This window comes from Amblyomma maculatum, chromosome 2 (genome assembly GCF_055883805.1).
Source record: "Amblyomma maculatum isolate TAMU_Amacu chromosome 2, ASM5588380v1, whole genome shotgun sequence".
Taxonomy (NCBI): domain Eukaryota; kingdom Metazoa; phylum Arthropoda; class Arachnida; order Ixodida; family Ixodidae; genus Amblyomma; species Amblyomma maculatum.
The window spans coordinates 32202787-32217966 of NC_139345.1; the positions used below are offsets into that span (position 1 = coordinate 32202787).

Genomic DNA, 15180 nt, shown 5'->3' on the forward strand with positions numbered 1-15180 from the left:
CTATTGCTATCATGTCGACATTTTGTAACAAATAATAATACAGTGACGTTTTTTCTGCTCATGAAGCCTGAATTGTTGAGGAGTGCAATAACACTTGGTTTTTCTATGTGCCTGTGCAACAGTTTTTAAGCTATTTTTGTAAGTTACATTTTTAGGTAAATATGCATGCTGGCATTTAGCTTTCATTTTCCTTTTCTTGCTAACATTATATAATTTCATGAATAATTAATGAAAAAGAAATCATCTTCTAGAGTGGACTATTTGAGGGATTTCTTCAACAATCTTGACACGTTCTAAATGCAAAATAACAAAACAGAACGTTAAGTTTTGTCTACCATTACCCATTGAAGATATTTTGAGTTTGATTTTGAGCCTGGGGTTCTCAATTTTGAGGTTCTTGATGATGATGCACGTGACATTGGTACACGGTAACACCACAATATATTTGCCTGTAGTTTAACAGAACTGGACTTTTCATGCTGTTTTAAATTCAACAGCCAAATAATGTCCATGAAGTCGATGTTCAGTATAATACATGAGGCATGAAAAAGTTGCAACATAAGCTCTTCTTCTTCATTAATTTTATTACAGTGCTTAATGCAGGCTGGCTTATTGCTGCTGGGCATAAAACCGACGAAGCAGCTATATATCAACGACTTTTCATGCCTTACATCGCAGTCATCGTTCGGCACTTGAAACAGAAACAGCTTGAATATTTGTGTGTGACTGCTAAATAATTTAAAATTGGATTTCTTCTCTCATGTTGTTTCAGTTTCAACAGCCAAATAATGGTTGTGAAGTCAAAGTTCAGTATAGGTCGCATGCGACATGCTCACTCAAGCATGAAGACTTTGTGAGAGTTTTCTCTATTGTTACATTTTATAAACCAAGCCATATATCTAAGGCATGGCCAGAAGGTCTAATAGTGCCTTATACAGCTTATTCTAAAACCTAACCCTCAATCAAAATTTAGTGCGTTTTTGAGAACAAAAGGTGATATGTGCTTTATGGGCAGTTGTACACAAAGTACTAAACTGCCATCTTCAATAGTACTCTATATGCATTTTTTACGCTGCCTAGCCCTGTTTCATTCTTCTATAAGCCAACAAATTCTTCCTTTAGCCTAATGCTGCAGTATAGCCAGTATACGGCTTCCTGTGCACTTGTAACTGCACATGCATGCTACAAATAGGCATTTTTTTAAAGAGTGCGGACTATTAAACTGATTGGGGAACTTCTTTTGCTTGATGCTGACCACCAAAAATTTAGAAGGGGGAAAGGAAAAGTACGACAGTGGAACACAATGCATTGCCAAACCACCATAAATGCTATGAGCCACAGCCATGATTTAGTTCCCTTGATTTTGTTGCCTTCCGGACTGCAAGAATTAGCAAAACTACTAGTGTTTCTCTGCACAGGAACACCGTAATTAAGTGAATGTGTTGAAGAGGTTAAAAAATGTACTGCACCAGTTTAGATCACAAGCTAATTACAAAACTTCCTACCCTTGAATTACTCAAACTAGACTTGAACCAGGTACATATTCAAGACATGGTGAGAAGCATTTTGCGGCCATTTGTTGACATCTGTTTTTCAACAATGCTAGCATCATAGAGTGTAGAGCCTGGAACATACAATATGAACAAACCAAAATGCTATAGGGTAGCTTTGCAAGACCATACAAGTATGAAAACAGCTAGATATTAATGTGAAGGCATTATATGTCTCGTTACGAGAAAAGTCTGTGTCATTTGGCTGGCCCACAAGAAAGATTCGAATCGATGACACGTGTACCTCCAATTGTATGCCTTCCCCGACTTTTACGTCCAAATTGTGATGCAGTGTTCTGGGTGGTGTCATACTATTTCTCGTTGCAAATAACGTACATGCGCTAGTAACTTTGGAGGCTAGCTCATGAATGGCATTGGAACCATTAAAATGTGCCCCCAATTGCATGCCTTCAAACTGAGGTCAAACCGAGGTGACTTAAGGAAGTCTATGTCGAATACACAAATACATGCTGCGACTACAATACCAGAAGAAAGAGCTTTAATATGCCCGTTGAAAACATTTCACCCGCAGGACTATACTGCTCTCGTGTTCGTACATGTGTCTATGCTGAACTTTGTTTGGCCACACAAAAGAATGAAGCTTACAGCTAGCAAAATGAGTGTCTCATTCTCCCTATACTTAGCATGGTCATAGCACTCAGTTTGTCAGTTTAAACTGTGGTTGGTTGGCTGATTTAGGGTGTTTAATGTCCCAAAGTGACTCAGGCTGTGAGGGGCTCAGAAAATTTGACCACCTGGGGTTTTTTAACATGCGCTGACATACACAATACACAGGCACCTGGCTTTTCCCTTCAATTGAAAAGCAGCCACCGCGACCAGGATTTAATCCTCCGTCCTTTGATTCAACATCTGATTACGCTAACCACTCAGAAACTGTGATATACAACTTAAGACTCAATACTCATATACTTTACCAGTGCACAGGATTCTGTGGTATAAGAACTGTCGTCATGCCCCGCTAAGTCCACTCCAAAGCATTCACCTTCGATTACCTGTATACAAATTCATTACCATCACCCACTTCTTTAAAACTTTCAAGTATCCCTCCCTTGATATCGAGCCCAGATGGCTATCGGGCCACAGGCTATTTGCTCTTGCTCAGTACTGAGCAGTATGAAAAATCAGGAGATAAGGGTGGGGGGGACAATACACACAATTTATACATAATACATGATACAATTATGTACATATTTCTAAGCAGAAGTTCCAACTGCGATTTCAACATTTTCCAGAACCTATGATTCTACATTGCCAAGGTCAATTTTGCCAACTTGGCCAGTGGTGGCCACAACATTTGGAAGCGCCTTGCTAATAATTCCAGTTGCAACAGTCCGCTTCTCTTCACGGATTGAAAAGTTCTGACCCACAAACATCAGCATCTTCTTGGGTAACGTGAGCTCTACCTCACCAAACTCCCCTGGCATAAGCATGCTTTCTCTTGCCACATCTACGCGACAGGGCATTGTCCACGTACCACAGTACATGGGCATGATGTATTTCTGTGATATAGGTTTTGACCTGCCACCCTCTTCTTTGCTCAACAAATAAAGTTGCGCCACAAAGCGGTTCCCCAAAGGCGCCGATCCAGGAGCAACGATGGTCATTCCACGTTCAACATCGTACGTCTTCACGCCGCGGATTAAGCAGCCTACATGGTCACCAGCCTGACAAGTGTCAATGGGCTTGTTGAAACGCTGTATTTCTGTGACCACAGTGCGGACAGTCTTGTCAAAGCCAACTATTTCTACCGGCTCGCCTTTGCGCATTGTTCCCCTTAACAGTGTGCCCACGACCACTGTGCCCCTTCCCCGGACGTTCAGCGCGCTCTCCAGGGGCATGAGCAGAGGGCCAGTTATGTCACGATCGGGTGGTGTGAAGTAAGCATCCATTTCGGAAAGGAGCTTGCGCACGGACGGAAGACCATACTCAGACTCGTCACCTTCCATGGCCTTCAGCGCGGATCCCCACACAACTGGCGACGCCTCAGGATTCTCGAACTTGTACTCTATGAGCAAGTCGCGAAGCTCGAGCTCCACGAGTTCGAGCATGTCCTTGTCCACAATGTCCGCCTTGTTGATGTATCCTATTATATTTTTCACTCCCAGCTGCTTGCAGACCGAAACGTGCTCACGAGTTTGCGGCATGCAGCCATCGTCAGCAGCGACTACAAGAACAGCGCCATCCATCTGACTTGTGCCGCATATCATATTTTTGATGAAGTCGGCGTGCCCTGGGCAATCCGTGTGAGCATAGTGTCGTGCACGAGTACTGTAATGTATATGCGTCGCATTTATCGTGATACCGCGCAGTTTCTCCTCGGGGGCACGATCAATTTCGTCGTATTTAATGAAGTCGGCGAATCCGTCAAGCGAAAGGGCCCGTGTGATCGCCGAAGTAAGCGTTGTTTTACCATGATCAATATGGCCAATAGTGCCGACGTTGATATAAGGTCGTTCGTCCTTGCTTGGCTGTATAGGTGGCGGCTTTAGTTTCTTGAGAGGGTGTTTTCTAGCAGTTGTGGCTTGATGGCACAATGTCGAGCGGCGAAGTAAGCTCAGAGACACTACGTGAGCGTCTCTAAACACACAATACCGAAAGCATTGCGGCAAGCACATGGAAAGCGCCATGTTTGTTGTGGCGGCAGGAACTAGCCAGCCTTTATTTTCGTATCGGGCAGAATTTGCTAGGACACAAAGTGCGGCTGCGCGGAGAGTAGTTTAATCAGCATAAATGAGTTTCGGTCTCATCTATGGCTCAACTGTACGAACATAAGCTTCCCGAATACGTTTTCACGGAGAAACTTGGGCAAGGAACTTACGCGACTGTTTTCAAAGCGTACCACAAGGTATTGCGAATGTGTCAGCGACTAAGTTTGTTTATTAATTATTGCTAACGTAATTCTACTCGCACGTTTCAGACGGGAGCGCGACGAGTTGTGGCCATAAAATGCATTTCCAAGAGTTCACTCACCAAGCAAGCAACCGAGAACTTGCTCACAGAAATTGCAATATTGAAACGAATAAAAAACGAGCACATTGTAGAACTCATCGACTTTCAGGTAAATGCATACTGTATACGTGCTGTAGTTGTGAGGTCGAATACGATGTGTTAAAAGCTAATCGTCTTGCATGCAGTGGAACCAGCAGTTTATTTACCTTATAATGGAATATTGTTCCGGCGGAGATTTGCACCGGTACATACGGGCCAACAAGCGGCTTCGAGAGTCAATTGTTCGCAAGTTCCTCCAGCAACTCGGTGAGGTGTACTGCGTTACCTTTCTTGTTTTGTTATTGTGAAGTGCTTTCACATTTTTTTCTGTTCGCATTTACAGCGAAAGCTTTGCGGGTTTTGCAAGAACACAACATTGCTCACATGGACCTGAAGCCGCAGAACATTCTTCTCTCTTCTGTCCGAAATCCTTCATTAAAACTTGCAGGTCTGTGGGTCTGTTAACTATGTAAATTAGATGTCACGCAAATAGTACGAAATTAAATCATGCCTAGTGCACTATTCAGAGTTAAACTACAAGATTTACATAATGGAACGTAACGTACGGGCACGGAATGCATGATGTGACTTTTTTCTTTTGCTAGTTTTTGTAAGGACATGTGTCCGACATTACCTTATTAAACGCTCATCATTACTATTTTGTCCTTGTCTGCATGTGTACCACATTTAGCACATAGTTTAAGCGACAAACCAGAAAAGCACCTCTGCTTTCATGGCATTTGTATAACTTTATGATTATGCAACTTGCATTGTACGTGGTTGGTCAGAAATTTCTAGGCTGGCCCCTCACTATATAAGCTCAAAATCTGTGTAGAGGTTAAGAGAAGTGTCATTCTCAACACTGAGGGCTTTGATAGCTTTACTTGTTCCTTAATTGTCATGATATCCGCTGAGAACAGGACCTTGTGGCCGGGAACTTTTCACCAACCCTGTATTTATATTTTCACTTCCTGTTAACGTTCATCGTGCTTCTTTCAGATTTTGGATTTGCACAGTACCTGCGATCAGGTGACCTGGCGAGCTCGCTTCGAGGATCTCCGTTATATATGGCGCCTGAAATGCTTCTCAGTGACCATTATGACAACAAAGTGGACTTGTGGTCTGTCGGCATCATCATGTATGGTATGTTGGTGGCATGCATCAAGAAAATATTTGTTGGAATGTAAACATAAAATGCAGGCGCACTAGGACACTAATGATGCTGTGTAGGTGGCAGGGAATATCATGTGATACACTACAGAAAAATATTGTTTTTAAGATGAGTCTTCTAGAGCTATAATAAGCTTGTTTTTGGTTTAACCAGCCCATATGTCATAAAAACCACAAGTCCATGATCATTATTCATGCAAGTTGTATTTCCTAGTTTAATTACTTGTCGGGCCTACAACGTTGAGAATACCCACGTGACTCAGCGGTGTTGGTTTTTGGCGGCTAACAATTATACTTGGGGCCAGCTTTCTGTAGTTATGCAGCCAAGGCGAAAGGCTATAGAAGCGGGGTTTTCCTCACAGCGTTACTACTCCAAATAGTTCAGGCATATCTAGCCTCAGTTGCAGTTTTGGTTTCATTTCTGCCTTTACGTTTAATTGCTAGTTACGCAGAAATTATGCAAATGTCACATAGAATTGCACAGAAAAGTATTTCCGTACACCACTGAAGTCACAAGTTGTGTTTGCGCTTTGCATTGTAGTATTCCTTGCAATCTCTTCTTCCTGTCATTGTTGCTTTTTGGTAAGATGTTCTGATGCCAAACATTTATGCTAAGGCAGCATTATGCCAACAACACACATTTTGCTGAGTGAGAAATGCACATTCTCTCACTGAGTACTTAACTCTATTGCACCCTGCTTGCTGTAAAGAGAATGTAAACTCGAAAGGACGCACATGCGCAAGAAATGAGAGGTTTGTCACTAGAAGTGCTATGCATTTAATTTCTACTATGTGCATGGAGTTTTCATCTTTTTACCTCTCACTCTTTGGGTTCGTATCCCATCCTCATCGCCAATGTGGTGTTTTCGAAGGTGGAAGCAGACTCCAGCCGTCCTGAACGAACACAACCCTTTTAGTCACTCATACACATATATATAACGAACAACAGAAGCGCCCCCTAGGGATAAAGAATACAAACCAAAAACGAAACTGAATACAACAGTGCTGTACTTGCAAAGTGCTGCTGTAGTGGTCAGTGCGAAGAAAAGTTAGATTAATGGCTTGGGCCTTCTGTTCTTTGTACAGTGCTAGTGCAAGCAGACATTAAAATATAAGTTCTGACATTAACTGCATCAACTGTTGCATTGGAGCCTGCTTAAGGCTTATTTTTTAATTCCTAGTTGGAAATGTTCATGTAAGTGGATTTTGAATATTACTGGTTCTGCTGTGATTGATGAAAGCTGGGAAGTTAATCCCACTCATGGACGGCTCAGCTTGCTGCACCATTGACATTTTTCACTGTCCTCACTATGTTGGCTTAGTAGTTAAGCTGGTCAGCTACTGAGCCCGCAGATGCATGTTTGATCCAGGCTTTGGTTGCCGTGCTTCAGAGGAAACGAAAGGCAAGGCACTCATATAATGAGCAGTGTCAGTGCGTGTTAAAGAACCCCAGATGTTTGAATTCTGTCCTGAGCCTTCCACCATGGCATCCCTCATAGCTCAGCTCACTTTTGGGTATTAACTTTTTTGGAGCTGTCAAAAAAGTAGGATTCTAAGAGGCCATGGGAAAAACTTTTTATAAATGCAGTACTTCAAGAAGTCTGGTGTACCATGTACCAAATTGTAGGCATTTAAATGTTCTTTCATATGTGTGAGTAATACCTTAAGCTTCATGCAGAGCTTCAAAAAATATTTTATTGCAAACTTTGGGGAGGAAAAATTGATTCAATTTGAAGAACATGCATATAAAAATAAGAAACGGTAATAAAAAAATTTTAGGATATAAAAATGTAGTACAGCCCCTTTTTCATAACTTTGAAAATAAAACTTGCACATACTCAAATTTCTCTATTTGGTACATACTCTTTCAAGACCGTAGAATAAAACAGTCAACCCTGAAAGGTCATGAAAAAAAAAAAAAAAATTAATGAAATATTTACTCCATTCTCTGCAACATGTACTGAAATGCAGCTTATTTAGACGATGGGTCAAATAAGAATTTTTTTATATTTATAGATAACACAAAAAATTGCTGTGAAAACTTGCTGAACAAAAAAAAAACACTCTCAAAATTGAAAAAAAGCATAAAGTCAAAATAAAACTTTAATAAAAATAATTAAAACCGCAGAAAATATGCTGCACTGCCTCTTTTCTTAAGTGCAAAAAATTTGGCATGCCTATCTACAGGTTTCTTTCTTTAGTGCTGTTCAGTTCAGTGGTCACCATTCAGTCCTTGCAGCGGTTGTTGCGAGTCTGAAGTGCCCATTCTGCCAACTGGACTAACAAAATGCAGCAAAGCCAAATTACCAAGGAAGTAATATGTTATTGGCCCATATTGAAGGGGTGCCGTTTTTTAACACCACAGGTAAATCAAAATTAACAACAAAATTAACAATATGCTCTAGCAGTTGTCTTCTGAAAGCGAGGTGCTCTAACCTCCACTAGATATTTCTGAAAGAGTTCAGCACTTGTTGAAGTTTCAGAGGAACCATCTCATGTACCAGAGCTTTCCTTGTTGCTGAAACCCTGGCGTAGGTTGCTGAAACATGAGTGAATGGAAATAAAACAGTGGACACACAGAGTGAGCATGTTAACTGCTCAAGAGTGAGCTGAAATTGAAAGTATGTTTTCCTTGAAGGTTGCAGTTTTAAGGTGTTTTTTTTGCCTGGCTCATCATTTGAGCAGAAGTCAGAGCTCGTGATGTTGTCTTCAGACTCTTTGCTACCACTGTCATAATAACAAATCCACAGTAGTAGTAGCAGCGGAATTACATGCATTGCAGCATGTTCTGATGCTAGCTGGATGCCATTTTTGTTGGCACTCGAGAGCATCTTGCAGCAAATAAATATTGCTTCTCACTGCCTGCCAAAAAAAAAGTGAATCGAATGACAACCAAAACTACAGTTGTACTCTCTATATAGATGGGGCTATTTGCTCCAACACACAGAAATTTGCATTCGGTAGCTCATCCAAAATGATGACCTACGGGGTGGTCTGATAGAGTTATGCCTTCTATATCATACCAAACAATAATTTTTATTGATGCTAAGAAGTGCAGTTAGGGTTATGACATCAGCTGCTAGTGGAGTTGTCCTTGCGGCTGCCAGGAAAAGTAGGCACTGGTATGGTTGCACATTGGCAATGGGAAACTCCATGGTGGAAGGCTTTGAATTAATTCTGAATACCTTTGGTTTTTAATATGCAGTAACCTTGCACAGTGCGCAAGCATATTTAGCATTTTGCCTGGAATAAAGTGTGACCACTGGGGCCTGGACGTGGTCCCACATCTATGGACTCAGCAGCTGAACCCGAAAGACATCAGGAAATTGGATAAGAAAGTGCGATGTTAATTAATTGTGTAAATTTATATTCCAAGCTCAACCCTATTGTGCTATTCTTTATCCGGCAATGTAATAAAATCTACAGTAAGTGTATTTTAACTTGCAGAATGCCTCTTTGGAAGTGCCCCGTATGCATCGCCAACATTTGAAGAAGTAGCAGCCAAAATTCGCACTGACAAGCCTATCCAGGCAAGTTCTACCCATTTGACATCTGTATCCTGCACATATGAGCAGATGCTCTTATGCGCAGTCATTGACAACTCTTAAACTCATTCAGAGGCAGTGGTTGAAACTGGCTACATGGTGCAGTCTTTGGCACTATGATGGTACTGAGACATTTCACTTGTGCAGACGTGGTGTGGTAGGGCTTTCTGCGGCCACTTGACTCAATACTCAAGCAATGAGGCTTTTAAAAGGAAGTGCTAGAGGTTTCATCAGCACTGGTGTGGCTGTTTTGGCTATGCTTGCCGTTGCTTAAGCAAGTCAGCATGGAAAGCCACGCCAAAGATATTTCCCCTGCAGTTGCTGATGTTAGATATTAATTTACCATAGCTGGACCAGGGCAAGTAGCTTGTGCACTGAGACTCTTTCTCTTGCTGTGTAATTATTCACTCTGATCTTTATTCCCTTCTTTTGGTCTCGGTTATCAAATAACTACTCTACTCACACGTCGGCTTGCAGCATTTCTGTTATCATATTCAACTCTTGGCAATGCTCTGCCAACCCCGACCTGCCACACTATGAAATTTTAGAAACAGCCATATATGTGTGGTCGATTTGGGCACTTATTTTAGACGGGGATTTTGTTTAAATTTTTAATTTTTCATTATTTGCAGCTGCCACAAGGTGCAGCTGTGTCCGACTGTTGTGCAGACCTTCTGCTGAAACTCCTGCAACGAAATCCTGAAAAGCGTATAGGTTTTGAAGAATTTTTTGCCCATCCGTTTGTTGATCTGGAGCATGTGCCCTGTGCAGAGACACTCAAGAAAGGGGTAAGCAAATGTGTTGAAATATCAAACACTGAAACTTTTCAGCCTGTCTTTTTCACTGAGAGTAAGTGTAAGCATGAATTCTGTGTTGTGGCTACCTGGCACAGATTTGGCGTTAACCAGTACAAACCAGAGCTAAGCGATATAAATGATTAGCAGGGCTGCATTGCGGTGCTCGAACCATTGAAGTGAGAAAGGCAATGAATGCTCACAGGAGCAACGGCATGTAAACACTACATTGAAGTGCTAGAGGACTACAGCCACCTGGTAAGCCCCAGTGACAACATGAGTATGTCCATTGTGCTACATACTTCACTCCCTAAATGTGGCGGTGGTGAAACTATTATCAGCGGATACAGAGGAGTGACCCGAAGGGCCACCGCCTGGCCTCTATCCCTTGGGCAGTGGCGGCACTGGAGGAGCTTGACCTGTGTTCCCGAGTTGGGACTAAGCAGTATAGCCTCCCAGTGATCAGAGTCGTGTACAAAGAGACTTGTGGGTAGATACTGTGGGCAGTTCTAGCTCATGTGATTTAGATCGGCTTTGGTATCACAATTTTGGCAGTTGTCTGAATAGAGTCCTTCCGAATATAAGTTGCGTAATTGGGGATTCGGATAGGTGGTAGCTTGAAGTTTATACCAGGCTTTGGCCTGGCATTTGGAGAGCATTTTGTCTGCAGGAGGAATCCGAGTCTGGCAAGACGGTAGTGCTGCAGGATTTCTCTATAAGCAAACAACTTGTTCTTGCCAGAGTATAGGGTGGGTGGCCTGCACGTCGTAGCTCTGTGGGACAGTTCTTGAGCTAGGTTATGAGCCGCCTCATTGCCAGCAAGGGAGTCATGAGCAGGCACCTAAATTAGGCGAAAGCGCCATGGGGGCTGGGAATTTCGCAGAATACATGCTGCTTTTGGGAAGATTCTCCCCAGAGTGTAGTTACGTATCTCTAATTTTGAGTCACTGACTATGGTTTCTGCTGAGGATCCCACAATGCCTAGAGCAATGGCTGTTTCTTCTCCAACATGTGTGTGCTCAGTACGTAGTGTGCCCCCTGTTATGAGTGTACCATGTTCTGTGTACCATCTTGTCAGCCGAGGAATCTTCTGCATCTACATATCTACAGAGCTCTCATTAAAAAACGTTTTCAACAATTTCTTTCTCGGCACGAAGTTCAGCATAAAAATCTGGGTGCATGTTCCAAAGTATCGGTGGGATCACCAAAAGCTCTCATATATGTTTGGGAAGGTCAGTTGTTTGTCCGCCTTGGCATTCTTAAGTTATACCTCGTGTAGACAGAATGTGTCCGCCCATTGATGTAGCTGATAACTGTTTGTATTGCAAAATGGTGACTGCTTCAATAATCTCACTTAGGGTGTTATGATGACCAAGGCCTAACGCTCTCTCAGTCATATGTGGATAGGTAGCCCAACTGCTTGTTTGATGCATTTTCTGGTTACGGCCTCCACTTTCTCTTTCTAAGCTGACTTCAGATGTAGGTAAGGGCATATGTAGGCTATGTGACTGATCACAAAGGCTTGTACTAAATGGAGCATATTCTCTTCCCTCAAGTCCGAGTGGCGGTTACTAATGCGACGAGTGAATCGCATAATTTTCTGCAAAGTTCCCAGAAGCTTTTGGATTGCATCACCATTCAAGTTGTGCTCTTTTAGGATTAGGCCCAGGATTTTAATTTTGAGCATTTGAGGAATGGACTCACGAACAGGGAGGTGGTGGCCGGTAGTGGTTGCGCGAAGAATCTGGTTTTGAGAAATGTGATAAATCCAGACTTAGCCGGAGAGCACCGCAGCCCCCCGGGATCTATGTAATCCACCGCAATATCAATTGTACGCTGGAGTCTTTCTTCGATTTGGGCATCGTTGCCCTCGACGGCCCACAAGAAATGTCATTCGCATAGAAGCTGTGGTGAAGTTGCGAGGTCTGCTGTTGCTGTTATTGGCATGAAAGTTTCAGCATTGCGATGTTGAAGAGAAAGGGTGAGAGGACCGATTCCTGCAGGGTGCCCTGGTTACTGAGGGGGACACACTCATTTTTCAATCAAGTGTGTGAAATTTTGTGTACTCATGCTTTTGCATTGTTTTTACTCTCTGCATATGGTGCGCTTCATCACCTTGTTTTTCGCTCTTTTCCAACCCTTTGATGAATGAGTGTTCTGTGTCGGGCTGCCGTCTTGGCGTTTTTTTTTCCTACCACGTTAGTCATGAGCACTGCGTACCGCAGTTGTAGGAGGAATACTAGCTTTTTATAACTGATATAGTTGCAGGGCTCATACCGTATTTTCCTGAGCTGCTTTTCATCATGCATCAGCTGTCTGATCCATTGGGTTCCTATACTCTACTGGCCATTAGCTCATGAAACTCATTTTAATTGGTTTTCACACTCATGGCAACAGACACGTACTGAGCTTTGCTGCGAACTTCTGCGCTTAAGTTCCTTAGAGCAGCTCCATGGACAGCAGTTGTGGCCAAGTGGTTCAGGCATCTGCCTCGTATGCATGAAGTGCGCGGTTTGATCCCCAGGACCGTTGGGTACCCACCGGGGATACATTAGGCTCAAGCTTTCTCCTGGCTTAGTGCTCTTCTTATCTGAGTTGAAATACTTAGGAAATATGTGTTTGACCCCACTATGTGCCATGGCACTCTTTGGACAATACTGCTCTTGCACCATAAAAACACATCATCATCAGAAGAGCTCCTTGAAATGCAAGAAAATTGTATGTGAGCATTTCATGCTTATATACGGTAACGCATAAAACTTAAGTTGACTTTGGTCCTTTTTAATGACAGCAGGGATAGTGTTACTACATTCTACTGTATCCTACTCTGGACAAGGACAATTTTTCTTCAGCTAAAAAGTTTCTGTGAAAGCTGTCTAGCTTTCTTTTGTAGCCGTATGGCTGCGCTTGGGTGGATGTTGATGAGCAATTGCTCCCTTGTTACAAATTCTTCGGCACCTTGGAGGTTCCCCCTAAACACTGCACAGATCCCCTTGTCCCAGATTCATATAGTTCACATGATCCCAAATGCTATGCACTGATGGATGGGCACACATATGATGTCTTTTGAGTGAGGTTGCAGCTGAGCACCATTCCTTCTCAGCAGCAGGTGAACAAGGGTGTTTTTGCTTATGGCATAGTATACACCAATGCAAACAGGCTTTGCCAAAACAGTAATCATGCCGCTGTTTAGTGATACATGTAGTACTAGCATCTGCCTATCACAAAGCTCAAAATGTCACTAATCTCAAAATACTCCCACAGTAAATCCGTCTGTCCATAACATAACACAAAACACACCACCTCAATACATTTATGCTGTACGATATCGTTGAAAATTAAAGGACTTCTAGCGGTCAAAATTAATGGAGTGTTTCACTGCGGTGTTTTTCATAGCTCATTTCCTAATTAATCATTTTCATATCAGTTTCCTAGTTATTCATGCTTAGTCACATACTGCACAGGTGGCAGTGCATGAGTTGGAAGGCTTGCTGCAAACAGCTTTCAGAATACTTCCATTTATATTGCCTTATTAGTTAATGTACTATAAATGTATAAATGTATAAATGTATTATAAATGCTAAATTAGTTCATCAATAACCAGCTAATACTTAATTAGTTAAATGTTTGGAGATAATATGTAATTGGTTGATAATTTGATGATTAAATTAGTTCTTCATTATTTAATACAGTGGTGCCTCGTCAGTACGGAAACTTTGGTTCCCGAGCAAAACTTTCCATAAAGCTAGTTGCCCATAATGACTGATTGCAAAGGAAAATATTCAGAGGAACAAGAAAAAAATATGATAATTAAGGTTGGCTTCTGTGCACTGTATTGACCAGTGAAGTTGAACTAAAACATAATTTTGGAAGCTACAAGCACATTATTTTGGTTGTGGTTGCCATTGTGCTTGAAATAGTGTGGCGCAGTTTAATGCACCTATGGAAATCATTTTGCCATGTCTTAATGTCATCTCATGGTTAAATGGCCTAACTCTATTTGGACCGCTCATATACCATGAACCGTTACCATCATATCAGCAGTCAGTCGGCTAACAGCTGCCGACTGTGGCTTTCTGCGTGGCATAGTTGGCACGAAAAGTTGTCATACTTGTCATACATGAGGTATGCATTGTGACCTATTGTCTTCCTTGTGCGTGTTCTTTTGTTAGACTAGTTCCACCGTGAATATGAGCCAACTGGCTCAGATCCAGATCCTCCTAATAATGTGATAACGTGTATTGACTGGGCAACTGCACTGTAAAGCATGGAATCAAGGAAGAAAAGGGCCATCACTCAGTCATTTGCAATTTTTAACTGCATTCCTTTGATGTTCTGCGCTCGAAATGTAGAATATGAAGCATCTGGTTCTTCAAGCAACAGAAATTTTCTGCTCGTTGCTGTCTTTAGTAACATTACAACAACTCATGGGCTCTAATAGGCTCTCCTTGTTCTGTTCTTTTCCATTGTCTAGACAGCAAGTTTCCATAATACCAAAGCGTAAATGCATTGAAAAAGATTGGTCCATAGAAAAAGAATTGGCAGTATGATTTGTGCTACGCCTAAATTATTTCACTGCCAAAATGCATGTATGCTGTCATGCATTCTGTTGGCAGATTGTGAGGAAACATGGTATTAATCACGTGTGTGTTCCTGTGCTGCCACGCGTAGGACAGCGAGTAGTGGCATGTGGTAACTCAAGTAACACACATTTCATGCTGCTGCCCTTGCTCCTCTTCTGTCCTCTGCACCTGAAGCTTTCTTATGTGATCGAGCTCTCTGTTGTCTTCCATGGTTAGTGTTCTTGCCAGTCCCTATCAAAGGTCATGGTGGCGTTCTGGGCAATAGCTTTCTCTGTCATCAGCAGCAGCACTTGTGGAAGGTTTCATCCATGACAGTGCCATTATGTGAGGCCATAGCTTCTTAGCAACACAGGTGGCAGTTGATGAATGGGATATCCAAAATGAAAAAAAAATGACCATTTAAGCACGAGCACTGAATTACCTAAGTAGACGGCCACATTTTGGACAAGTGGAGGCATCTGGTGCCATTACCGCGATTAAAGCAAAAATGCAGCGTGCAGTAGCGGCAATTCTTGGCGCTGGGGCACAC

The 15180-nt window shown here is 42.3% G+C and overlaps 1 protein-coding gene across 1 annotated transcript in view; it reads left to right on the forward strand.

The window, feature by feature from the left end:
• Positions 1–4271: 4271 nt before the first annotated feature.
• The window catches only part of LOC146198296 (serine/threonine-protein kinase ULK3-like), a 32594-nt gene continuing 21685 nt past the window's right edge, over positions 4272–15180 (forward strand). The window contains exons 1-7 of the mRNA XM_084593708.1: positions 4272–4416; positions 4489–4629; positions 4706–4826; positions 4903–5007; positions 5559–5702; positions 9177–9259; positions 9907–10062. Coding sequence (XP_084449834.1) covers positions 4321–4416; positions 4489–4629; positions 4706–4826; positions 4903–5007; positions 5559–5702; positions 9177–9259; positions 9907–10062 — 846 coding nt within the window. The 5' untranslated portion in view covers positions 4272–4320. The remainder of the gene's footprint in view (positions 4417–4488; positions 4630–4705; positions 4827–4902; positions 5008–5558; positions 5703–9176; positions 9260–9906; positions 10063–15180) is intronic.